Source organism: Rhincodon typus, chromosome 13 (genome assembly GCF_021869965.1).
Source record: "Rhincodon typus isolate 14 chromosome 13, sRhiTyp1.1, whole genome shotgun sequence".
Lineage (NCBI taxonomy): Eukaryota > Metazoa > Chordata > Chondrichthyes > Orectolobiformes > Rhincodontidae > Rhincodon > Rhincodon typus.
In genome coordinates this window covers 11,046,888-11,074,118 of record NC_063344.1, presented here as the reverse complement: position 1 = coordinate 11,074,118, position 27,231 = coordinate 11,046,888, and the positions used below count along the sequence as shown (strand labels likewise).

At 45.4% G+C, this 27,231-nt stretch overlaps 1 protein-coding gene across 1 annotated transcript in view; it reads left to right on the top strand.

Moving 5' to 3' along the window:
• Positions 1-4,084: 4,084 nt before the first annotated feature.
• The window catches only part of LOC109922301 (E3 ubiquitin-protein ligase SIAH2), a 29,484-nt gene continuing 6,337 nt past the window's right edge, over positions 4,085-27,231 (top strand). The window contains exon 1 of the mRNA XM_020522329.2: positions 4,085-4,825. Coding sequence (XP_020377918.1) covers positions 4,295-4,825 — 531 coding nt within the window. The 5' untranslated portion in view covers positions 4,085-4,294. The remainder of the gene's footprint in view (positions 4,826-27,231) is intronic.

Genomic DNA, 27,231 nt, shown 5'->3' with positions numbered 1-27,231 from the left:
GAACTGCAGATGCTGGAGAATCCGAGACAACAAGGTGCAGAGCTAGAAGGGTCTAGGCCCGAAACGTCAGCCTTTCTGCTCCTATGATGCTGCTTGGCCTGCTGTGTTCATCCAGCTCTGCACCTTGTTGTCTCGGATTCTCCAGCATCTGCTGTTCCTACTATCTATGATTCTGTGCAATCTCACTGTCCTGTTTGACCAGATAGATTTCCAAATTCCACATTTGCTCCATAATTAAGATGGCTTCCTTCTATTTCCACCACATCACCTGTCTCTGCCTCTATCTTACCTTCCCTTAAAACCTCATCAGCAAATCCAGATACTTATCTCATCAACTACCTAAGCCCCATCCTGCACAAAATCCACTTCTGCCTATACTTCCAAGCTTAATGGTGTTATTTAAATTTTAAGTTGGGCTATTTAATTGATCGAGGTATTACCATGAGAAATGAACCACTGAATAGCTGTCACCTATTTTGTTGGGTTGAAACAGGTTCAATGGTTGTAAATGTTCTTTATGTCTGCGAAGGACAGGGCCCTGTGTTTTAATATCTGTAGCTATAAAATATCTCTTTTTTTTGCCAATCATTATTTATAACACCCCTCCCCATCCTTGGCCTGACCTGTACCACCTCAGTTATTGCACTTCACAGCATCCCAAATATGCTTCACCCATCAGGATATAGAAGGCTATTCCTGGGAGGAGTTAATCAGTGCTGTACCTGTTGTTTGTGTCAATGTTTCAGTGGTATTAATGCGAATTTACTCTTAAATTGACCATGATGTCTCACTAGAGGCAATAATTTGTCTCAGTTCTAATGTACCTACCTATTAAAATTTTCATCAAGATTGAATCTTCCTTTTTTACTCATTCACAGGATGTGGACATCACAGGCTAGGGCAACATTTATTGCCCATCCCTAATTGCCCAGAGGGCAGTTAAGAGTCAACTACACTGCAGTGGATCCACAGTCTCATGTAGGCCAGGCCAGGTAAGGATGGCAGTTTCCTTCATCACAGGACATTAGTGAACCAGATGAATCTTTCCAACAATTCATAATGGATTCAGGGTCATCACTAGACTCTTAATTCAAGGCTTTAATTAAATTCAAAATCCAACATCTGCCATGGTAGGATTTGAACCCACATCCCCAGAACATTACCTGCGTCACTAACAGGTCAGCAATAGTACCACTAGGCCATCACCCTATCTGGAGTTACTGATGAAGACTTTGAGTGGGCATCTTTCTTCACAGTAACTTAGGCTAATACTAGCAAGGAGGATAGGTAGCAGTGAAACTAACCAGAGCTTCTCAGACCCACCAATATAATAACTGTCATGTAATGTGTGATGACACTATGGCTTTTTCTTCATAAAGAGAGATTGAGACAGAGGTACAGAGCGGTCTGTTCCAAATCAATAAAGTAAACAGCTTGTCAGGCCTTGGGAACTTTTTTTTCAAAAGTTGGAACAACAGAAGCAGCCTGAATAGGTGGGGTCAGGCTCCTACAGAACCAGAGTTTTCGTTTAGCTTTCAGTAGTTGCTGGGGTTTTGTAGCTTGTTGTGGGACCTGTCTTTCTCTCTGTTACTGCTAAAAACTGGACTTTTCTCTGTCAGAATTTTCTCTTAGTGCCCTTTCCTCCTGGACTAGGAAAACATTGCATGTGAGACAATCTATTTTACCGAATTTGCCTTTGCCAAGCGTGTGTTTATGGGATGTTATATTGGAACAGTTGCTGTTTAGTCGTTAAATAATGTATTGTTCCATTAAGTTTTCTAACAGAGCTAAAGTCAGACCACTTCTTATTTCTTTCGTTATATTTTAACTGTAGAGTAAGAATAAACTGTAGAGTAAGAATAAAATGTGTTTTGCTTAAAGTTGAGAAGTGTAACCAATCGAATTACATCTGGAACACATCACCTTACACTTGCTTTTAACCAAGAAAAAGTTAGCGTCTAGGCTATCTCTTTGATATATTTGAAAGGGGTTGGTCTTTTCCATAACAGAGCACTTTAGGACTCTGGAGCAATCTTGTGTTGTTGTCATGGAGGCTGTGCTAGGCAGAGGTGTGTGTGTGTGTTTGTGTGTGTGTGTGTGAGATTATAGAATAGAAGAAGAAGAATCCCTGCAGTGTGGAAACAGGCCCTTCAGCCCAACAAGTCCATACTGACCCTCAGAGCATCCCACCCAGACCCATCCCCCTAATCTACACATCGCTGAACACTATGGGCAATTTAGCATGGCCAATCTACCTAGCCTGCACATCTTTGGACTGTGGGAGGAAACCAGAGCACCCGGAGCAAATCCACGCACGCACAGGGAGAATGTACAAACTCCACACAGATGGTCACCCAAGGGTGGAATCGAACACTGGCGCTGTGAGGCTACAATGCTAACCACTGAGCCACTGTGCCTCCCTAATTGTGTGTGTTTGTGTGGGAAATAGCACAGAATGCTCTCTTAAGATTGTAACAGTAAGGTGAACGCCAAGTGTATCTCATGTACCATAGTACTTAGTGTTATATACAATAGAGTTCCAAAGGAGCCTAAGCTTGAAGACAGTTCTTAAACCTGCCAACGACCATAAGACATGAGAGCAGAAGTAGGCCATTCAGCCCATTGATTCTGCTCTGCCTTTCAACCATGAGATCATGGCTCATTTGATAATCCTCAATTCCACTTTCCTGTCTTTTCCCCATAACCAGTTATTCCCTTACTGATTAAAAATCGGTCTATCTCGGCCTTGGATATCCTTAAGGATCCAACCTTGACAGCTCTCTATGGCAAATAATTCTACAGATTTACCATCATCTGAAAGAGAAAATAATCCTCTTCATCTTTGTCTTACACAGGATACATTGCCTAAGGTTGAAGACAGTTGTTGACCATGCCTTAATTCTGTTTCACCAGGCCATCTCAAACCAAAATTCTCAGGTGTGGGCACAAAACCATATTTTTTAACCTGCTGATTTCTTCTAGCCTGTTTTTTTCTTGTTGTTTTGTCCATTCATATTTCAGATTGTCAGCATGCCCTTGGGAATCTGCTGAGTGCCAAGTTGTTTGTTCCTAATTCATATTTCTAGTAGTTTTTTTATTTAATGTTTTTCGGGAATGTGCTGAGTTGTTGTTGATTAGCTCACTTAACTGGATGGTTAGTTTGTAATGTTGAGTAATACCTATAGCATGAATTCAATTCTGGCACTGGTTGAAATTGCTATGAAGGACTCTCCTTCTCACCCTTTCCCCTTACCTGAGTTGTGGTGACCCTCAGGTTAAACTGCTGTCATCATCAATCACTCGCTAATGAGTACAATTGCCTGCCTAAGAAATTCCATGTCACTGGTTATAGGTTCTGTGTGTCTTTATGTGGCTATTGAGCCACATCTCTGACCACACATTTAGAGGTCTTTCCTGGAGGTGGAATTGGTCCTTGGCCTCAAGATGTATTAGGTGCTGAGTTGTTGTAGTTTCCTATTTCAGATTTCCAGCAGTTTATTTTCATAGTTAATACTTTTTTTTGAGAATAGGATTGTGTTGGGTTCAGAGTTTGTGTACTTTCCCAATTCAGATTTCTAACAGTTTATTTTGATGGTTAATGCTATTTTTTGAAAATGGGATTGTGTTGGGTTCTGTGTTGATGTGCCTTCCAGCAATTTATTTTTATAGATAATTGATTTTGTTTGGAATAGGATTATATTGTGTTCTGAGTTATTGTACTTTGCTGTTTCAGATGTCTAGCAGTTTATTTTTATAGATAATTTTTTTTAAGAATAGGATTGCATTGGGTTCTGAGCTGCTGTACTTGCTTTTTCAGATTTCCAGCAGTTTATTTTATAGATTTTTGTTAAGAATAGGATTGAATTGGGATCTGAGCTGCTGTACTTTGCTGCTTCAGATTTCTAGCAATTTATTTTATAGATTTTTGTTAAGAATAGGATTGTATTGGGTTCTGAGCTGCTGTACTTTGCTGCTTCAGATTTCTAGCAATTTATTTTGATAGTTCACGGGGTTATTTTTGTGAATGATAATGCGCTCAGGTCCTGAGTTGTCGCTTCCTGTGCGGTAATTGACGGATGAATGGGGGTGGCGTTCACGTGACGCAGCGGGGGCTTCCCCGGGGTGACGTCACGGCGCCGATGTTGCAAGGTTCTAGAACGCGGTGTTGCGATTTTTTTTGTTTCTAAACATTCGGCGGCGGCTGGAAGCGGAGCCGGGGCTGGAGGGAGGGCGGCGGGGGAGAAGCAGGAGGGAAACCCATGCCCTGGCCCGGCTATCCTCCTGCTTGCTAGCCATGAGCCACCCGTCATCGGCCGGACCGGGCGGCAGCGGGCTGAGCAAAACCGGCAAGCACACTGCTCCTTCCCCGGCCCCGAACGGCCTGTCGGCGGCAACAGCAGCGATTGCATCCGCCGCCGCCGCTTCATCTTCCTCCACCTCCTCCCCTGCTGCCGCTGCCGCCGCCGCCCCCGGGGCCGTGGGTGGCTGCGGCACGGCGGCTGCTGCTGCAACAACGGCGGCGGCGATTATCGGTGTCGGTTCCCCACCTCCACCGCCCCTGCACCATCACCAGGCGGTGGCTGCCGCCGCTGCTGCCGCCGCCGCCGCTGCCGCCGCCGCCCAAGAACTGACCTCGCTCTTCGAGTGCCCGGTCTGCTTCGACTACGTCCTGCCGCCGATCCTGCAATGCCAGGCCGGCCACTTGGTGTGCAACACCTGCCGGCAGAAGTTGACCTGTTGCCCGACTTGCCGGGGCTCTCTCACCCCCAGCATTCGCAACCTGGCCATGGAGAAAGTGGCTTCGGCCGTGCTCTTCCCCTGTAAGGTAAGATGCTATTGCTCAGCTGGTGGCCTCTAGGGGACATTGTTCGTGGTCTTATTTAAACCTCCTTGCGGACCCCCCAACTCTCTTCGCCACTTTGCACCGCTGTTGTTTTCAGTGGGTTTAAGATTGAACACCCATTCACTACCTCCAGGCATGTGCTTTCTAACACTGTGCATTGTTGCTGGACGATGTGCTTCAAGGAAAAGCCCTTGTATCGGATCCAAGGCGCCTTCATCTACCTCCATCCAAGTATGGTGGTGGTTTTCCCCCATTATTTGGGTACAAGTGGATGGTAAGCCTATCTTGCAATGCCCTTGCCCCCATTTGCCTCTGTATCTTTTTGGGTTGGAATGATTTAAAGGGAACCCTGGAAGTCCTGCAGCCAGCAAGACTGTGTGCTAGCGGCTGGAAAATGGGATTGGAGTGCGGGCAGTTAGTTTATTCAGCTGGGGTGGACATGATGGGCTGAACAGCCACATTTTTATGCCGTTACTTCTTTGGTCTCACAGGGCACGTTTACAGATATTTTTAATCAACCTATTTGGACAGACAGATGGGAGGGAGGGTGGGCCTTGGACCTGGGTCTTCTGAACCCAGGCTGGGGGTCGTTATTTTGCCACAAGAGCTGAAGCACATGTATATACACGTATTCCGCAGCCAGATTTGCTTGTATAGGCAGAAGGGAAGACTGTGTTGTTGCCACTTCTGACAATGTTGCCACTCTGGTGCTGGCTGTGTGAAGTTTGAGAGCTGACAGCTGATGGCGTTAGGATGGCATGAGCATTTGAGCTCTGAAGAAGGTGCCAAGAGACAACTGATCTCTGGCAGCAGATGAAGGAGTGAGTAGTGAGGGGGGCAAAAGGCTGGAGGGCCTTATTGAGTGCAAGGTAGTGAATACTATGGAAAGACAAACCTGGAGAAAGAAAAACTGTTCGGGTTAAACCATGAGTGGGTAATGTTGGCCCAAGTTGAACGTTAGGTGGATTGGCCATGCTAAATTGCCCACAGTGTTCAGGGATGTGTAGGGTTAGGTGCATTAGCCATGGGAAATGCGGGGTTAGGGGGATGGGTCTGGATGGGATACTCTTTGAAGGATCAGTGTCTGAGGGTCCCCACTGAGATTCGAGCAGGGGAGAAGTGTCAGCCTGAAAAATGGACAACGTGGAGTACAGGCATCTCCATTGGGTAGGGGATGGAACATTTCATTTAAAGAAAATCAAAGTGGCTGCCTTTGAATGCAAGTAGATCTATAGTTTAGATACATAATGTAGCGTAGACTGTATGGCCTATAGTTATATAATTTTGAAGATCTGTTACTTTGATTTGGGCTATAATTGTTGTTTTTAATAAAAGAAAAGTTCTTTATAAATTCTTAACTCGAAAGTGGTGCTGTAGGTTACTTGCCTTTCAGATTTGAGAGCTAAACACCTGACTGAATGTTCAAAATGTACTCGTGGCAGCTTTTTAAAATCACACTGATTAGTGAGCCAGGCCCAATACAATTATTTATAATTGTCAGTTAATGTTTGTGTTTCTGGAAAGTGACTACCAGGAAACTCTGATTCTGACACATGGTCAGAATAAACTCTTTCAGTGATAAATGTCAGAACTTGTATTTCTGTGCAGATATATCTTTGAAAATTTGTAGTGCATTCACATTCAAAACATATATCTGTGGCTTTTTCTCTGAATTTGTCTTGGTGGGTTTACTTTGTGATTTAATGGTTTGGCCTGGATAGAGTGCATGTGGAGCAGATGTCCTCATTGGTGGGAGAGGCTAGGATCCGAGGGCACAGTCTCAATGAAGGGATGACCTTTGAGAACTGAGACGAGGAGGAATTTTTTTTAAGCCAGAGGGTGGTAACTCTGGAACTCATTGACATCGAAGACTGTGGAGGCCAAGTCATGGTGTGTATTTAAGACTGAGATAGATAAGGTTCTTGATTAGTAAGGGGATCAAAGGTTGCTGAGAAAAGGCAGGAGAATAGGGTTGAGAAATGTATCAACTACAATGGAATGGTGAAGCAGACTCCATTGTCCTAATTCTGCACCTATATCATATGGTCTTATGTATATACTGAATTTTCAGTTAGAACAGCAAGGATTTCAGCACAATTGCACATGTTTTTCTTTGATTCATTCCTGGGACATGGGCATCACTGGCTAGCCGGTCTCTTTTATTTTTATTCACCCTAGAAAAGGTGGCAAATGAACTATCTGTTGAACCACTGCAGTCCATATGCTGCAGGTTGGCCTTTAGGGGGGGACTTCCAGGATTTTGACGCAGTAACTGTAAAGGAACGGCGATATGTTTCCAAGTCAGGTTGGTGAGTGGCTAGGAGGGGAACTTGCAGGTGGTGGTGTTCCTGTGTATCTCCTGCCCTTGTTCTTCTAGATGGAAGTGGCCATGGGTCTGGAAGGTGCTGTCTAAGGAGGTTTCATGAGTTTCTGTAGTGCATCTTGTAGATTGCCACTACTTAGCATCAGTGACAGTGTGTACTGAGGGAGTGCATGCTTGAGGATGTGGCACTAATCAAGCAGGCTGCTTTGTCTTGGATGGTATCTTAATTATTGTTGAAGTTTCAGCAATGAAGGCAAGTGGGGAGTATTCCATCACAGTCCTGACTTGTCCTGTAGATGGTGGATAGGCTTTGGGGAGTCAGGAGGTGAGTTACTCGCTGAAGAGTTCCGAGCTTCTGACCTGATGTTGTCGCCATTGTTTGTGGTGATTCCAGTTGAGTTTCTGGTCAACGGTAACCCCAAGGATGTTGATAGTGGGGGATTAAATGATGGTAACACCATTGAATACCAAGGGCTGGTGATTAGATTGTCTCTGGTTGAGGATGGTCATTGCCTGGCATTTGTGTGGCGTGAATGTTACTTGCCACTTGACAGCCCAAACCTGGATATTGTCCAGACCTTGTTGCATGTGACTGCTTCAGTATTTGAGGAATCACGAATGGTGCTGAACATTGTGCAATCATCACACTTCTGACCTGGTGAAGCAGTTGAAGATAGTTGAGCCTAGGACATACCCTGGAGATGTCCTGGAGCTGAGATGACTAACCCTCAACAACCACGGCCATCTTCCTATGTGCCAGCTATGACCCAAGTCGCTGGTACCCATTGATTACAATTTTGCTAGGACTCCTTGATGCCACAGTCAGTCGAATGCAACCTTGATATGGAGGGCTGTCGCTCTCACCTCACCTCTGGAATTCAGCTCTTTTGTCCATGTTTGAACCGAGGCTGTAATGAGATCAGGAGCTGAGCGGCCCCAGCGGAACCCAAACTGGGCGTTGCTGTGCATGTGCTGCTTGATAGCACTGTTGATGACACCTTTCATCACTTTATTGATGATTGGGATTAGACCAATGGGATGGTAATTGGCGTGAGGCTGCTTTGTGTGTGTGTAATTGAACACCTTCGACTGAAAGTTACACCTACAGTAAATGGCTCAAGTTCAGCATAGCCCAGTGGGCTGTGAATGCTCATTCAACATTGGAGACTTGAGATCAATAGATCTTTGGATGGCAAACATAACAGAGGACTACTGCAATGGGTTGGGAATGTGATTTAAATGTAGAAGTTGGTCTGTGGTTGTATTGAATGGCTGAGCAGGCTTGAGGGGCTCTTGGGGTAATGACCTGTTATATTCTTATGATCGCTCACTGGTCTGGCAGATGACCTGGTTTGCCTGCATTGGAGGGTCAGACGGAATTGTTGACTTGTAGGTACCTTTTACAGGTTAAGACATTTCTGCGCAGACGTGGGTATCCTACCCTGGCACAGTAAACGCAATGGTCCAGCATCTGCAAGTTTACGATGAGGCAGGTTCGGTGAGGGGAATGAATTCAAGCTTGAAACTGTGATAACGAGGGACACAGTTGCAGAATTGCTTTCCAAAAGAGAAACCATGCAGATGCTGCAAATCTGAAATGAGTGCAGGAAATGCTGCAAAAACTCAACAGGGTTGGCAGCACCTGTGGAGGGAGAATCCGAATTAACATTTCAGGACTGAGCAGAAAGGTCACAAAAGTTTCTTGTGTTACAGACACTGCCTGATCTGCGAGAGTTTCATAGACTCACAGAATAGTTATGGTGCTCGAGGCTGTTTGGCCCGTCGTATCTTTGCAGGAGCAATTCGCTGAGTGCCCTTACTCTGCCGCCTTCCCACAATCCTACATATTGTTCACTTTCAGATAACAGTCCCAATTTCTCCTTGAATGCCTCAATCGAACCTGGTTCCACGACACATTCCAGATCCTGACCGCTCACTGGGTGGAATCTTGTTGACGTGTTGGGTGCACCTATCTGGCAGTGGTAAAGCTACTCCATATCTCATAGAGCGTAGCATCCCTACAGTGTGGAAACAGGCCCTTCGGTCCAAGAAGTCCACACTGACCCTGGGAGCATCCCAGCCAGACCCATCCCTCTATAACCCACCTAAGCTACATTTGCCTGAACACTACGGGTAATTTAGAATGGCCAGTCCACCTAGCCTGCACATCTTTGGACTGTGGGAGGAAACTGGAGTACCCGGAGCAAACCCACGCAGGCATGGGGAGAATGTGCAAACTCCACACAGACAGTTGCCCCAGGGTGGAATTGAACCTGGGTCCCTGGCGCTGCGAGGCAGCAGTGCTAACCACTGAGCCACTATGCTGCCCCAGTGGAATTATGGAATCCAAAATACAGGGGTGTTTATTGCTGATTGCAGTTTGCCCTGAGATGGTGTATGTTTGAATCCCTGACCTAGTGTATTCTGAGTGCTTATGTGGTTACTATTATGACCTTGGCTAAGAATTTCTGGAGTGTCAACTGAATGATGCTGTATATCTTTGTCAGGATGATGCATTAGTTCAAGATATCAGTGTTCTCAAGTTGTTGTTGCTCTTGCCATTTTGTACATAAAAGAAACAGTAACATTGAAGTCAATGGGAATTGAGGGAAAGTCTCTCTACTGGTTGGAATCTGATCTAGCTCAAGAATATGTGGTTGTTGGAGGCCAATTCTGCCATCCCAAGGTCTTACTGTGCGAGTTCCTCAGGTTAGATGTTTTCTAATCGGTCTGTTCCGAGATGTAGTTACACACCACTGGAGCAGTTAGGATTTGAACCTGGACCTCCTACCTCGGAGGTGGAGATGCTACCACTGTGCTGTGAGGGCCCTGTCAATTGACATACACCATCAACTGGGGCAGCAAACCTCATATAACCTGTTTTCTTTTAACGTGTTTGGATGTGTTATGGCACACCTCTGGAGCAGGTGGAACTTGAACTCAGACCTCCTGGCTCAGAGTTGGGGATCCTGCCACTACATCACAAGAGCCGTCGTTCCTCATGATAGAAGTTTTCCTAATCCGTCCAGAGTTGTTATTACATACCTCTGGAGCAGGTAGGGCTTGAATCTGAGCCTCTTTGCTCAGAGTTAGGGACGTTACCACTGTGCTGCTAGTTCATCCCAGGCAACCATCCTTTGCTATTTCACCAATGACGTGATTTTACTGATTACAATAGTTTTTGCAAACACTGACATTCACCCTTTTCTGCAGGGGTAAAGCAAAACAGATCTCACGTGGTCAAATGCCTATGGACTATCACCACACAGTCAAAATACAGCCAAACCTCGTTACAACAGCATGGCACGGTGGCTCAGTGGTTCGTGCTGCTGCCTCCCAGCACTGTGGACCCAGGATCGATTCCACCCTCTGGTGTCTGTGTGGAGTTTGCACATTCTCCCCGTGTCTTCGTGAGTTTCCTCCAGGTGCTCTGGTTTCTTCCCACAGTCCAAAGATGTGCAGGTTAGAGGGATTGGCCATTGCCACAGAAAACGGTTGAGGCCAAAAAATCGAATGCTTTCAAGAAGGACTTTGATCCCTCCAGCCCTAAGACTATATGTAAGTGTATGGGGAGAAGGCAGGAGCAGGGTACTGAGTTGGCTGACCAGCCATATTGAATGATGGAGCAAGCATGAAAAGCTGAGTGACTTACTATTGCTCTTATTTTTCATTGTGTCCAGAGATGGCAAGCTAGATGGCTTAGCCATCAGAAAGGCAGAATTACAGGGGTAGGATTGCAGGGTCTGTGTAGGAAGGATGTTCTTTGGAGGGTCAGTGTTGGACTTGATAGGCTGAATGGCTTGCCTCCACAATATAGGGATTCTACGACTTTCTCTCCAATGTAGGGTCAGAAATAGGAATCTTAGCTCCTCCTTGCCCATCAAGTTCCCAACTCTTCTGATAATGAAGCAATCTTTGACCACCAGTAACTATCTTGGGCAACATGCAAGGTCATTCGACTTGAAAGGCTAACTGACTTCCTCTCCACAGACACTGCTGTACCCTTTGAGTTTGTGCAGAAGTTTTCATTTTTATTTAAAGTTAGGCTTGGGCTGACGTGTGTCAAGTAACATTTTGGGTGCACAAGTGTCAAGTAGTGACTGCCTTCAACAGTGCAGAATCTAGCCACTTTCCTCTGACATTCAGTGGCTTTAAGTTACTGTGCCCCTTGCTAGCATCCTTGGGGCTAGTTGCCATTGACCAGCTGGACCAGCCCTTTTAAACACAGGAACAAAAAACAGAAGTTGCTGGAAAAGTTCAGCAAATCTGGCAGCATCTGAAGAAAAAGTCAGCGATAACGTTTCAGTTCCGGTGACCCTTCCTCAGAACTCACATTTGCAATTTTCTTTACAGGTGCTGCCAGACCTACTGAGCTTTTGCAGCAACTCCTGAGTTACAGCATCCACAGTTCTTTCATCCCTTATAAATAGTCTGGCTGCAAGAGCCGATGGAGACTTGGGAATTCTGTGGTGATTATCTGCCTTCAATTTTCCAAAGCCTGTCCACCATCTACAGGGCAAACATCGAGTGTGTGAGGAATATTGTTTACTTGGCTGGCTGCATCCAGTGCTATCAAAATTCATGAAACCTAACAGCAGGCCAAAGTTACTGGCCTGACTAACATCGCAGCCACCACCTACAACAGTCACTGCCTCTACCACCAGTGCACTACTACAACAGAATGTGCTGTCTACAAGATACCCTGCAGCAGACTCACCAAGGATCATTTGACTGGACCTTCCAAATCCACAGACCCTCCACATGGAAGAATATGATGTGGAGGCACTGGTGTTGGACTGGGGTGGGCAAGGTCAGAAGTCACATGACATCAGGTTATAGTCCAACGGGTTTATTTGGAATCCCAGAGCGTTGCTCGTTGTCAGGTGAGGTGCCTGTGGAATTCTCTGCCACAGAAAGCGGTTGAGGCCAAAATATCAGATGCTTTCAAGAAGGACTTGGATATAGTCTTAGGGCTGGAGGGATCAAAGAATGTGGGGAGAAGGCGGGAGCAGGGTGCTGGATTGGATGACCAGCCATATTGAATGATAGAGCAAGCGTGAAGGGCTGAGTGGCCTACTACTGCTCCTGTTTTCCACATTTCCATTAAAGGAACAACATGAACAACATGCAGTGACATGTTCACTCCTGGGTTTCGCTACCAGAAGCAGCAGAGGCTGTGTAAAATTGTAGAGGCTTTAAAAGCAAAGTGGGTAAATATTTGAAAAAAAAATCTTAAAACGTTATCGAGGATCAGGAGGAGGAGGAGAGTTTGGGGGATCAGCACAGGGCTGAATGGCCTCTTTCTGTTGTAAGGTTGTCTGATTCTGTAACAGGTCAGTGTGACAGAATTGCATAAACAGGAATGAGTGGAAGTGAGGGGTGCAACCCAGGGAGAGGAGGACCTGGTCTCGTAGAGGCACTGGTGGTAAAGACAGTGGCATTGTGATGGTACAGAAAAGTGCAGATGGCAACACTCTGGGCTGTATAGCCTGATGAGGGATCTAGTGACGTGCTGCCCCTCACCCCTTGACTGGACTGGGTTCAGAGCGGGACATGTTGCGGTTCAATATCTTCGCCTCCCCATTTTGAATTCCTCTTTTTAACTAGTGCAGCTACTGGGAGCTGATGATGGAGTGGGGAGAGAAATCTACCTTTCCCATGAGACTGTACTGAAAAGAAATGCGAGGCAGTTTGAAAACTTTAAATCCATAAGTCTGGTCTCCCTTTACTGTCAAGTGCACTTGTCTGCATTGTAACTAGATGCATTAGGTATAATTACAGCTATAACTAGACACTGCGTAAATGCAGAAAGGGTATTTCTGTTAGCTGGATGTAAATAGGGAGGAATGTCTAGAACTGGGAACTGTAGTGTCAGGATAAACACGTAATTTAGCACTGAGATGGGGAGGAATTTCTTCACGCAGGGTGAGAAATCTTTGGAATTCTCTGCAGACTCAGCCATTATGTATATCCAAGCCGTGGCGATACCTTTAATATCTAGAAATCTATCAAGGATATCGGGGGAAAATAGCTTTGAGATAAAAGCCATGATCTGGTTGAATAGTGGGCCGAATGGCCATCTGCTCCCATTGCCTATGTTCGTATAATTGACTAACATAAGTCAACAGGAGTAAGAACAGGGGAGTGGAACTGATTGGGTAGCAGCTTTAAAAGAGCTTACACCAGCACGTTGGTTTGTAAGGTCTCCTTTTTATTTGTGCTGTTTGATTCTGTGATTCAGGTTAAAAGGATCTGTGGAGACAGTGAATCACTGTGTATACATCTGTTGATCAGCTTTGCAATTTTTGTTTCTGATTGCTCTTGCATTTTAGCTGATGTGAGTTGGTACATTGACATTGATTCCAGTGCACAGGCCCCTCCTTTTAATAGCTCAGCTGCGCAGATTCATATGTGGCCCTCTTTTTGTCAGTTCTGGTGAGAATGCAGGGACCTTGTAGTAAATTTATTTGTTTGCTCAACGTTTGCAGTGCATCAGTCAATGGCATTATTTTTAAGGAGTCATATGGCATAGGAACAAACCCTTCAGATCTCTGATGAAGATTCATCTAGACTCAACATTAGCATCTTCTCTTTCCATGGATGTAGGCCTGTGATTTCCAGCAGTGTTTTGCCTTTGGTCCAACTAGTCCATGTTCCCAAACCAAACTAGTCCCACTTGCCTGTGTTTGGCCCATATCCCTGCAAACCTTTCCTACTTATGTACTTATCCAGATGTCTTTTAAATGTAACTGTACCTGCATTTACCACTTCCTCTGGCAGCTCATTCCTATGAACCACTGTCTGTGTTGGGAGCAAAAGAAAGGTTTGCCCCTTAGTCCTTTTTTTAAATCTTTCTCCTGTCACCTTAAAAATATGCCCTCTAGTTTTGAACTCAACCACCCTGGGAAAATGCTATTCACTGTATCCATGCCCCTCATGATTTTATAAAACCTCTGAGGTCACCCCCTCGACCTCCTCCACTCCTGTGACCATCTTCCTGCAAAACCCGACTTTAATGGAAGCCTCTAACGAGATTCAAAGTATCCAGCGTTGCTACACTGTATGAAGAATGCTTTCACACAAAAGTGCACACGCCGTTAGTTTTAAAGCCTGCTTTGGCAAGCAGGGATTAACGCAGGATTCTGATGAGCTCAGTGAGTTTTTAAAGTGGTAACATGTTGCAGACCAGTATCCTGCTCTGTTTCTAAGAAATGAGCCCGAGCCCAATCCCATGTCCTGGTAGCTCAGTAAATTAAATACTTCACTGTTGAGAAGGTGCAACATGCATTTGTATAGTGCCTCCTCAGGATGGGGGAGTGGTGGCATTGTGGTAACGCCACAGGTCTCCAAAGCTCCAGGCTAATATACTGAGGACATGAGTTCAAATCCTAATGTGGCTGGTGGAATTTTAATTTGGTGAATAAATCTGGAATATAAATTTGGTCTCTGTGATGATGCAGCTATTGTTAATTGCTGTTAAATCCTGGCCGAATGCCTTTAGGGGAGGAATCTGCTCCTTACTTCCTCTGGCCTACATGTGATTCCCCATCCATCTTGGCTGTTGACCGTTGTCTGAGCTACCCACTTGTTGCAAGGCTAATTAAGGACGGGCATCAAATGCTAGACATACCAGCAATGCCCACATTCCATGAACAAATAAAGGCAGAGGGGCAGGATGGTTCGTAGTATTTTTGCAACTGTGGGAGTTTAGGAACTGGAGTAGGCCGATCAGCCCCTTGAGCCTCTTCCACTGCTCGGTGCCTAACTCCGTATGTCTGTTTTGGCCCAAATCCCTTTAAAACCCTTAGCTTAAAAGAAATCGATCTCTGATTTAAAATTAGCAAATGATACAGCATCCATTGCAAGATGAGGAAGAGTTCCAAACCCCTAGAATCATAGCACCCCTACAGTGGATAGAGGCCATTCGGCATGTCAAATCTGTGTTGACCCTCTGAAAAGCATCGCATCCTGACCCACCCCATGTTTCTCATGGAAAATGCAACTAACTGCTCATCTTTGGACTGTGGGAGGAAACCGGAGCACCGGGAGGAAACCCACGCAGACATGGGGAGAATGTGCACACTCTGCACAGTCATCCAAGGCTGGAATTGAACCTGGGTCCTTGGCACTGTGAAGCAACAGTGCTAACCACTGTGTCACCCCCTTTCTGTGTAGAAATATTTCCCAACATCTCTCTTGAACAGCCTAATTCTCAGACTGTGCTCCCTAATTGTAGAATCCCCAGCTACTGGAAATGGTTATCTTTATCTACCCTGTCTTTTCCTGCTAATATCTTGAAGACATTGATCAGATCACTCATTAACCTTCTAAATTCTAGAGAAAACAGGCTTAATTTGTATAATCTCTCCTTGTAACCCCTGAAGTCCTGGTCTCATTCTTGTAAACCTATGTTGTACTCCCTCCAGGGCCAATATATCCTTCCTAAAGTGTGGAGCCCAGGTCTGCTCTCGGTACTCCAAATGGGGCCTAATTTTAGTGTTTGGACCAGACCAAACGCCCTCAAAATAAAGATAGCCTAGACTCTAACATTTTCTTATTTTACAGGGAGTATAACAAGAGCTTGATTAAACAAAATTTATTGTGCATCCAGAACTATTCAAACAGGGTGCCAAAAGCTTGGTAAAAGGCGTAGTTTTTTTTTCTAAAAGCATCTTAAAGGATGGTGGAGAGGTTCAGGTAGGAGGCTCTGGAGGGTTTAGGCCTCAGCCCCTGGAGATACAACCATCATTGGCAATGATAAAAGGAGGAATGCACAAGTGATCAAACTGAAGGAAGACCGTTCATGGGCCTGACACAGGTTAAAAAGCCAGTGAGAGATTTGAGCATGGAGGTTCACGTTTTCATTTTAGTGTTATGTGTCTGCAAATCAGCAAGTGCTGAGACAGTGAATGAACAGCCTTGCTGGGGGAGCAGTTCTCCACTACTGCAGCTGGAATATGATTGGGGGCAGAAACCTTCACTGTGCCACCCGGTAAACGGTGAGCCAGAATAACTGGGCAGTGCCACCCGGAATGGTGAAAATCGTGGGAAGATTGAGTCGGAATGCCCACTACAGTTTTGACAGAACAATGTTCGGTTTCAGGAAGCTTCAGTTCTTTTTTTTTTATGCCTGATTGCTGTCTTCGAGCCAGAATAAGCATGTTGTCATGGCAAACACTATGATCATTCCCCTCCCTCCAACACAACTGACTGACTATCAATAGCCAACTTGGGGTCATCGACCAATAGCAAGTTTGCAACCTGGCTTCTATGAGCCCCCCACTATCTCCAGTAACTACTTGTGTTTCACCCTTCATAATGCCTGGCTTCCAAATGACAATTTAAGTAAAGCAAACTGAGTCTACTGGGCTGGCTGTCTACTTAATATGAATGTACCGTTAAAGAGTCGTCTTGAATTTTAGTCATATTGAAACTAACAATGTATATTTTTTAAAAATTAACTTCTACCAGTGCTTTTTTTGGGACTTGGGAATTTTTTGTGATTTTTTTTTTGTTCTCTCTCTCTCTCTCTCTCTCTCTCTCTCTCTCTCTTTCTCTCTCTCTCTCTCATTTTAAACTGTGAAAATATAAGGCTAAGAACACAGTCTCTGGTTAAACATCCTTTTATAATCAGGCACTGGAGTTTCAAGTGCAGACCTATAAATGTAACTTGTGCAGTGGGTCTGTCCAGTTGTGTCTCATATAATTGCAAGTGATTGAAGTTGCGTTGAGGGGTTCAGTATTCACTTCAGCAACCCTGAGCACAGCTGTTGTACAGAACATTTGTTGGTCTGAAGTTTGAGTCCAAAAAGTTCAAAACCAGCTCTAAACTGACGTGCCTAAGAGACAGTTCTGAGGCAGCATTGCATTGTTGGGGGGTGGCACTAAATGAAGGATCCATCTGCTCTCTGCACCCCCACCCCAATAAATGTAAAAGATCCTGCAAGCACCATTTAAAAATGGAGCAAGGAAGTTCTTCCTCCCAGTGCTGCCCTGACCTCTCAACCAACCTTCCCTTTAAAGAGAAAAGATAATCTGACCATTAGGATCCGACAGATGCACCACTGAGTTGTCTTGTTTGCTGTGTTGTAACAGTGATTTCCCCTTCAGAGTGTTAATTGACTGTTGCTCATCATAAATACTGGTTCTCCTGTCGACACTTATTTTCAGCTATACATTTGCGATGTGGGTACTGATGCTAAGCCTCGGGTTCTTGTTTGTACGCTCCAGCATTTGATGAGCATGGTGTTCCCAAGTTTGTTTACAACAAGTCAGTGCTATTTCATACTGAAATATTTCTTAATGCTTTCCGTAAGAGTGTGTCTAGTCTGGGCCTGGCTAAAGTAGCCATTGACAAGTCCAGGTAGCAGGCTAAGGAGGGATCATGATTACAGAGTACCTGCTCCTCTCCCACGGCTACACTCACACCCGGGTGCCCTCAGAGGGTGCACATGGTGTCTGCCAGCATACTCTCTGCCTTTAGAGAGAGGTGGGCACTGCGGGAATATATTAATTTCCACCCCCCCAAACTCCACTTTGATATAGTTCCCTCCTCCTCTCTCTACTCCCTCCTATTTTTGTTAATGTTGTAAAGCCCCTGTTTGACAGGTTTGCAAATTATTCTTTAGATCAGTGACGCGGAGGATTTTGGTGATTTTTTTTTTAAAAGTTTTCATGCCTTCCGTACCAGATTATTTTGACCGAGGGCTGTCATCCACTGTAGCCTGATGGCGATTAAGATCTAATCCTAATTTTTGTAGAATTTTGGAACCTACTTGCCTTGCCAATTGCCTGCCTTTCCTCAGGTAACTTCGTTCAAAACTGCCCCCAACAGCCCTCTCAATGCCCTGACGTGCTCCATTTTCTCCGGCTGCTGCCTTGCCTCCAGCTTCTTTGTTTCCCCTTTGATCCTGAAACCACCCAACTCTTCACTCACCTCCCCAGTCTCTGTACCAACCACTCCTTGCCTTGATCTTTGCTCATTGTACCAACATGACCCTGACAACCCTGAGAGATAGTAGGAACTGCCGATGCTGGAGCCTGAAATAACAAGGTGTGAAGGAAAGCCAATGTTTCGGGTCTGGACCCTTCTTCAGAACTGAAGGGTCCCGACCCGAAACGTCAGCTTTTCTTCTCTGTTGCTGCCTAGCTTGCTGTGTTCATCCTGCTCCACACCTTGTTAACCCTGACAACCCTGTTGTTTAAAGGGTTATTGTGAATGTGTAAGTAAAGCAGTCTCCACCAGGTGAAGTGATGGAGGATCACTTGACTAGGCAACAGTCCTTGTCTAGATATGCTATGTGAAGCCTTGTCCTATTCATAATCATCACATACTACCTTTTAAATGAAAGATAGTGGTTGCTGACAGCTAAGCTTCTTGCAATCGTCACCCACTTCAGTTTCTGATACAGTCAAATGAGAACTGCAGGATCCCCAGTCACTGTTATGGTTCCATGGTCTCCTGTGTAGTAAAATTTGTAGTAAAGATATATGATTCTATGAAAGTATATCTAGCGCCATTTCAATGTGCCAAAAAGAAGTTGGGAGGTCGTGTTGCGACTGTACAGCACATTGGTTAGGCCACTTTTGGAATATTTTGTGCAGCTCTAGACTCCCTGCTGTAGGGAGGATGCTGTGCAACTTGAAAGGGTTCAGAAAAGATTTACAAGCACGCGGCCAGGGTTGAAGGGTTTGAGCTACAGGGAGAGGCTGAATAGGCTGGGGCTATTTTCCCTGGAGTGTCAGAGGCTAAGGAGTGACCTTGTAGAGGCTTAGAAAATCATAAGGGGCATGGATAGGATGCATAGACAAGGTCATTGCCCCAACATGGGGGAGCCCATAACTAGAGGGCATAGGTTTAAGGTGAGAGGGGAAAAAATGAAAAAGGGCAACTTTTTCATGCAGAGGGTGGTGTGTATGGAATGAGTTACCAGGGGGAGAGGTGGAAGCTAGTATAATTACAATATTTAAGAGGCATCTGGATGGTTACATAAATAGGAAGGGTTTAGAGAGACATGGCCAAATGCTGGTAAGTGGGGCTAGATTTATCCAGGATACTTGATTGGCATGGATAAATTGGACTGAAGGGTCTGTTTCCATGCTGTATATCTCTACGATCCTCTGCCTCTAATTCCGCAGCCTTATCAGGGAAATAAATTGAATAGACAAGGAGATATTAGGACAAGTTTGTCACAGAGAGAGACAGACTGACAGAGGTTGGCAGTGAGTTTCAGAACAGAGAGCCCAGGCAGCTGAAGGCTTTGAAGTCTGGAGCAGTATTAGGGGAGCCTGACCTCTTGAAAGCATGATATACTTAAAAGAAAATGTCTGCTTACTTAGAGTAATAGAGTTGACCAGTCTTGTAGATTAGCTGTCCTGGTTAGAACACCAGTTCCCCCTGTATTCAGGAGGACGTTATAGGGTTGATTGTGAAATTGACAAGTTCTTGTTCTACAATGATACCTGACTGTTGGACGCTAGCAGACTGTAAGTTTTATTAGTGTTTGGTAGTGGCTGTTTTGTTAAGCGAGTGACTTGTTCAAAGGTACACAGCAAACAGGCAAGGAAGGTGTGGCCAGTGGCCTTTTCTGAAGGACTTGCTGAACCAGTTGGATTTTTTTCTTTACGAACAATAATTCAGCAACTTCTGTGGATGGTAAATAAATTGGTAGATTTATTGTGTAGAGTCCTGCAATTTGCTTGTCCTAATATGGCTGTTGTGTGACTCGTCAAATTACATTCCTGTGACGCACCCTGGGTTATTTTTAAATGTTGAATTTACTATATAAATACATATTGCTTTAGATGTTCTTTTGAAGCCACGTCCTTCTGTACACTGCAACCAATTGAGTGCACTGTCTCTGAAACTCTTAAGCTAATCGTTGGCGAGCTGTTGGGGGTGATGTTGATGGTTGTGTGTAAATAAGCTTAAGCCTAGCTCTGATCTCCCGACCCCACCCTCTGTTCCATAGTGCTTCAGTATGTAACGAATGGCGCTAAGGTTCAACTTCCAGAGTATTGTGTCCGACTCTGGGCACCACACTTCAGGAAGGAGTGAAAGCATTGCAGAGAGAGTGCAGAAAATATTTTACAAGAATGCTTTTGCAGGATTGGGACTTCAGCTGTATTTCTTTATCTTTATTCGCGGGGAGAGGGCATGGCTGGCTCGGCCAGTATTTATTGCCCATCCCTAGTTCCCCAGAGGGCAGTTAAGTGTTAACCACATTGCTATGGGTCTGGAGTCATGTGCAGGCCAGACCAGTTATTGGTGGCAGTTTCCTTCCCTGAAGGATATTAGTGAACCAGATGGGTTTTTCTAACAATCAACAATTTCATTGTTAGACTTTTAATTCAAGATTTTTTTTATTATTGAATTCAAATTTCCGTGGTGGGATTTGAACCTGAGTCTCAAGAATATTTCTTGGTCTTGGGATTAACAATCCAGTGACAATACCACTAGGCTACTAGCCCCTGCTCCCCCCAAGAGGCAGGCATAGATTAGAGAAGTTGAGGCTGTTCGTCTTAGAAGGATGAGGGGAGATATCAAAGTCATGGGGTATCTGGACAAAGGTGGACCGAAACTCTTCCCATTAGCAGAAGGATGATTGGCAAAAGGAGCAGCAATGATATGAGGTGTTTTGAATAGTGTTGGGCAATAAGACAGGCTCTAACCCTGAGAGTGTGTTGGAGACCAATACAATGTAGGCCTTCATAGGAGAATTGGACAATTAATCTAAAAACAACAGAAAATTTGTAGAACTACCCTGAAATGAAAGGAGGACAGATTTAGCTGAGTTGGTCTTGCAGAGAACCCAGTGGGTGGAATGGCTACATTGGAAAGTAGGATTATGGAACAGTTGCCAATCTTTGCCTCTACGCACATGAGGTGTGTGAGGAGCTGTGCCTCTTCATTGGTCACCACCTTCAAAAGCTGAATAGTGGTAATTAAAATGTACAAGACAAACGCTTGATGACACAACTGAAGCATTTTGGTCCAGTCTTAATGTGATCAAACGTTCCTTTGACTTGATGAGTTTGTACGAACAGGTGCTGCCTAGTTCAATTTGAACGTCAATGGAAAGGAGAGCTGGCGTGGTGGGAATGTCACTGGACAATAAAACAGAGTTCCAGATTAATGCTCTGGGATCATTGGGTCAAATCTCACCATGGCAGCTGGTGTAGTTTAAATTAATAAAGTCAGGAACTGAAAGCTATATTGTAGCTTCAGAAATGGTGACTGTTGTTAATTGTTAGCAGCCATCTAGGTCTGTAATGTTCCTTTTGGGAAGGGCTCTGCTGTCCTTGCCCAGACTGGCCTACATGTGACTTCAGAGCCACAACAACGTGGTTGAACCTTCACTGCCCTCTGAAGTGGCCTAGCAGGTCACTCAGTTCAAGCGTAATCCAGTGCGAGCAACAAATGCTGACCTTGCTGGTAATGCCAACTTCCTACAAGAGAATAAAAGAAAGAATGCTTTGATCTCCAAAGTTTAACATAGAAAATAGAAGCAGGAGTAGGCCACTCAGCCCTTCAAGAAAGTTTCTCATTCAATATAATCATGGCTCCTCATCCAACTCTGTACACTTCTGCATCACCTTATATATTCTAGAATGAATAGAAGAGAATCCCTACATTGTGGAAGCAGACCATTCAGCCCAATGAGTTCACACTGACCTCTGACTCGGACACCTGTCTCCCATCTCTGTAACCTGCATTTCTCATGGCTAACCCACCGAGCCTGCACGTCCCTAGACACTATGGGGCAATTTAGCACGGCCAATCCACCCTAACCTGCACATCTTTGGACTGTGGGAGGAAACGGGAGCACCCGGAGGAAACCGACGCAGACATGGGGAGAATGTGCCAACTCCACACAGACAGTAGCTTGTGGGTGGAATCCAGCCCAGGTCCCTGGTGCTGTGAGACAGCAGTGCTAACCACTGACCCACCATGCCGCCCCCCTTCTGATATCCTTAACCACAAAGCTACTTCCTTGAAAACATTCAATATTTTGGCCTCAACTGCTTTCTGTGACAGAGAATTCCACAGACTCACCACTCTAAAGAAATTTCTTCTCATCTCAGTCCTACCCTGTATCTTTAAACTGGGACTCCTGGAACTGGACACCCCATTTGTTGGGCAAATTCTATAGAAGATCAGCTACTTTCAAACAAATAATTGATGGAGTCTCCAAACAGCTTCAGTTAGATTAAGACAAATTTTTCTTTATATTCATTAACAGGATGAGAGCATCGCTGGCCATGCAGCATGTATTGTCCATCCCTAATTGCTCAGAGGGCAGTTCGGAGTTGACCACATTGCTGTGGGTCTGGAATCACATGTAGGTCAGACCAGGTGAGGATGGCAGTTTCCTTCCCTAAAGGACATTAGTGAACCAGATGGGTTTTTCTGACAATCGATTCATGGTCATCATTAGATTCTTAATTGCAGATATTTGTATTACTGTGGCGGGATTCGAACCCGGGTCCCCAGAACATTATTTGGGTCTCTGGATTAACAGTCCAGCGATAATACCACTAGGCCATCGCGTCCCCTATGCCCGTCAAGGACCAAAGTGGTGATGTGTGTGGAGTCAGAAGATGGAGGTAAGGTTTTGAACGAGCATTTTGCTTTACCTTCAAGAAGGAAAAGGTCCAGAATTTGGGGAGAAGGGCTGTATGTAGTTGAACAAATTAGCATTGAGAGGGTAGAGGCATTAGTGGTTTTAGCAGACTTGAAATTGGATAAGACACTAGCCCTGATGGGATATAATGAAGGCTGTTGTAGGAAGCAAGGGAAGAAATTGCAGAAGCTTTGACATTCATTTCCAAATCCTTTCTGACCACGGGAGAGGTGCTAAAGGACTGAAGAATAGCTAATGTGCCATTATTCAAGATGGGTGGTAGGGATAAACATCATTGGTAGATAAACCTTTTTTTTGGGGGGGGGGGGGGGGAGGGGGGGGGAGGTGTGGAAATTGAGGGTCAAACTTCCTTTCCATTTGGTGACGCAAGGATTAATCAAGGTTAGCCAGCATGGCTTTGTCGGACACATCTGAATTTGTCAAGGTGGTGATTAGGTGTGCAGATGAGGGATGTGCGGTTGATGTGATCTACATGGATTTCAATGAGACTCATTGACAAGGTCTCGCATAGGAGACTGCTCAAGAAGGTCGGAGCACATGGGACCCAGGGCAAATTGATTCTGAAATTGGCTTGATTGGCCAAGAGTGATGGTTGGGGCTTGTTGTAGTAACTGGAAGCCTGTGTCCCGTGGCATGCCTGAGGGTGCAGCTTCCCTTGGTGGTTCTAATGTGTGTTAATGATCAAGATACAAATGTAGGAGGTTTGATCCAATAAGTTTGCAAATAGCACACAAACTGGTGATGTGGCTGATATCAAAGATCACGGCCATGTCACAGAACCTCCCCATGCAAAACAGGGAGGTGATGGCCTTGTGGTATAATCGCTTGACTATCAATCCAGAAATTTAGCTAATGTTCTGGGAACCTGTCACAGCAGATGGTGAAATTTGAATCAAACTTAAATGAAACAAAATCTGGAATTAAGCATCTACTGATGACCGTGAAATCGATTGACAGCTTGGGTAGGGGAGCGGCTCTGGAACAAAAGATTTTGTCAATTGAATAACCATTGGGGGTATAATGTCCTTCAGGGAAGGAAATCAGCTGTCCTCGACATGTGACTCCAGACCCACAGCAATGTGGCTGCCCCTCAATTGCCCTCCGAAATAGCGCCTCAAGTCATTCAGTTGTATCAATCACTACAAACTCTCAGAAACGAAACCGGATGGATCGCCAGGCATTAACCTAGGCACCGGAAAAGACAACGGCAAAAACAGCCCTGTTGACCCTGCAAAGTCCTCCTTACTCGTATCTGGGAGTTAGTGTCAAAATTGAGAGAGCTATTTTTCTGGCTAGTCAAGCAACGTTGTCTGTAAGGTACGGTTCTGAGTATGACTATGTCCCAGACACCACCATCACCATCCCTGGATGTGTCCTGTCCCACCGGCAGGACAGACCTAGCAGAGCAGTGGTATACAGTCAGGAAGGAGTTGCTCTGGGAGTCCTCAACATTGACTCCGGAGCTCGGGAAGTCTCGTGGCTTCAGGTTAAACATGGGCAAGGAAACATCCTGCTCATTACCACATACTATGCTCTCTCAGCTGATGAAGTGGTTTTCCTCCATGTTGAACTACATTTGGAAGAAGCACTGAGGATGGCAAGGGCACAGAATGTATTCTGGGTGAGGGCTTTCAATGTACTACTGATCGAGCTGGTCGGGTCCTAAAGGACATGGCTGCGAGACTGGGTCTGCGGCAGTCGGTGAGGGAAAATCATGCTTGACCATGTCTTTACCAACTATCGGCTGCAGATGCATCTGTCCATGACCGTATGGGTAAGAGTGACCATCAAACAGTCCTTGTGGAGACAAAGCTTCACCTTCACATTAAGCATAACCTCCATTGTGTTGTGTTGCACTACCGCTGTGCTAAATGGGCCAGACTTCAATCGGGTCTAGCAACACAAGACTGGGCATCCAAGAAGCTTTGTGGGCCATCAACAGCAACAGAATTGTACTGCAGCACAATCTGCAACCTCATGGACTATCCCCCTACTCCACCATTACCATCAAGCCAGGGGATCAACGCTGGCTCAAAGGAGAGTGCAGGAGGGCATGCCAAGAGCAGCACCAGGCATACCTGAAAATGAGTTGTAACCTGATGAAGCCACCAAACGGGACTTCTTGCACACCAAACAGCATAAGAAGCAAGTGAGAGACGTAGCTAAACCATTCCACAACCAATGGAAGTTCTGCAGTCCTGCCACACACAGTCGTGAATGGTGGTGGAGAATTAAACAACTCACTGGAGGAGAAGTCTCCACAAATATCCCCATCCTCAACGATGGAAGAGCCCAGCACATCAGTGCAAAAGATAAGGCTGAAGCTTTCGCAGCAATCTTCAGCCAAAAGTGCCGAGTGGATGATCCATCTCGGCCTCCTCCGGTAGTCCCCAGCATTACTGATACCACTCTTCAGCCAATTCAATTCACTCCATGTGATATCGAGAAACAGTCAGAGGCACTGGATACTGCAAAACCTGCGGGCCCTGACAATACTCTAGCAATACCACTAAAGACTTTTGCCCCAGAACTTGCCGCTCCCCTACCCAAGCTGTTCCAGTACAGTTACAACACTCGTATCTACCCGGCAATGTGGAAAATTGCTCAACTGTCCTGTACATAAAAAGCAGGACAAATCAAATGTCACTAATTACCACCCCATCAGTCTCCTCGATCATCAAAGTGATGGAAGGTGTCATCGACGGTGCTATCAAACAGCACCTGCTCAGCAGTAACCTGCTCAGTGACGCCCAGTTTGGGTTCCGCCAGGGCCCCTCGGCTCCTGACCTCATTACAGCCTTTGTTCAAACATGGACAAAAGAGCTGAATTCCAGAGGTGAGGTGAGAGTGACAGCCCTTGACATCAAGGCCGCATTCGACCGAGTGTGACATCAAGGAGCCCTAGCAAAACTGGAAACAATAGATATCAGGGCAAACTCTCCAGTGGTTGGAGTCATACATGGCATGTAGGAAGATGGTTGTGGTTGGTGGAGGTCAATCATCTCAGCTCCAGGACATCTCTGCAGGAGTTCCTCAGGGTAGTGTCCTAGGCCCAACCATCTTCAGCTGCTTCATCAATGACCTTCCCTCCATCATAAGGTCAGAAGCGGGGATGTTCACCGATGTTTGCACAATGTTCAGCACCGTTTGCGACTCCTCAGATGCTGAAGCAGTCCATGTTCGAATGCAGGAAGATCTGGACAATCTCTAGGCTTGGGCTGACAAGTGGCAAGTAATATTCGTGCTACACAAAAATATCTGACTATGATCACCAATAAAAGATCATCTATCCAGTGCCCCTTGACATTCAATGGTATTACCATCACTGAATACCCCACTATCAACATCTTGGGGGTTACCATTGACCAGAAACTCAACAGGACTCGTCACCTAAACACTGGCTGCAAGAACAAGTCAGAGGCTGGGAATACTACAGCAAGTAACTCACCGCTTGACTCTCCAAATCCTGTCCTCCATCTGCAAGGCACAAGGCAGGAAGGTGATGGGAAACTCCCTACTTGCCTGGATGGTTTCAGCTCCAACAACACTCGAAGCTTGACACCATCGAGGTCGAAGCAACTGGCTTGACTGGCACTACATCTACTCCCACCACCACCAATGCTCAGTCACAGCAGTAAGTGCTTTCTACATGATGCAGTGCAAAAGTTCACCAAAGACCCTCGGACGGTACCTTCTAACCCACGGCACCTCCATCTAGAAGGACAAAGGCAGCAGATGCATGGGAATACCACCACCGTCAGCTCCCCTCCAAGCCACTCACCAACCTGCCTTGGAAATATATCGCCACTCCTTCATTGTCACCGGGTCAAAATCCTCGAATTCCTTCTCTAATGGTATTTTGGGTCAACCTGCAGCAGTTCAAGAAGGCAGCTCACCACCACCTTCTCAAGGAATGGGCAGTAAATGCTGGCCACCTGTCATTTACTCCTCTCTCTGCCCCCACCCTATCTTCAGTATATATACCAGCTTTTTCTTAGCTACAATCAGTTCTGAAGAAGGGTCACTGCACCCAAAAATGTTAACTCTGCTTCTCTCTCCACAGATGTTGCCAAAACTGCTAGGTATTTCCAGCAATTTCTGCTTTTGTTTCTCAATACCCTGTTGCCACTTTATCCCCATACCCTTTTGACTCCCTTTAACCCTAAGAACTATATCTGACTGTTTCTTGGAAACTTGCAGTGTTTTAGCCTCAACCACTTTCTATGGCAGCAAATTCCACAGGGTCTCCACTCACTCTAGGTGAGCAAATTTCTCCTCTTCCCGATCCTAGATGGCCTACTCTGTGTCCTTAGTCTGTGATTTGTGACTGATGTAAAAGATCCTCAGGCACTATTGCAAAGAAGGATAGAGTTGTGGCTGATTTTTATCAATGTGCCAAAACACATCATCTGGTCATCTCT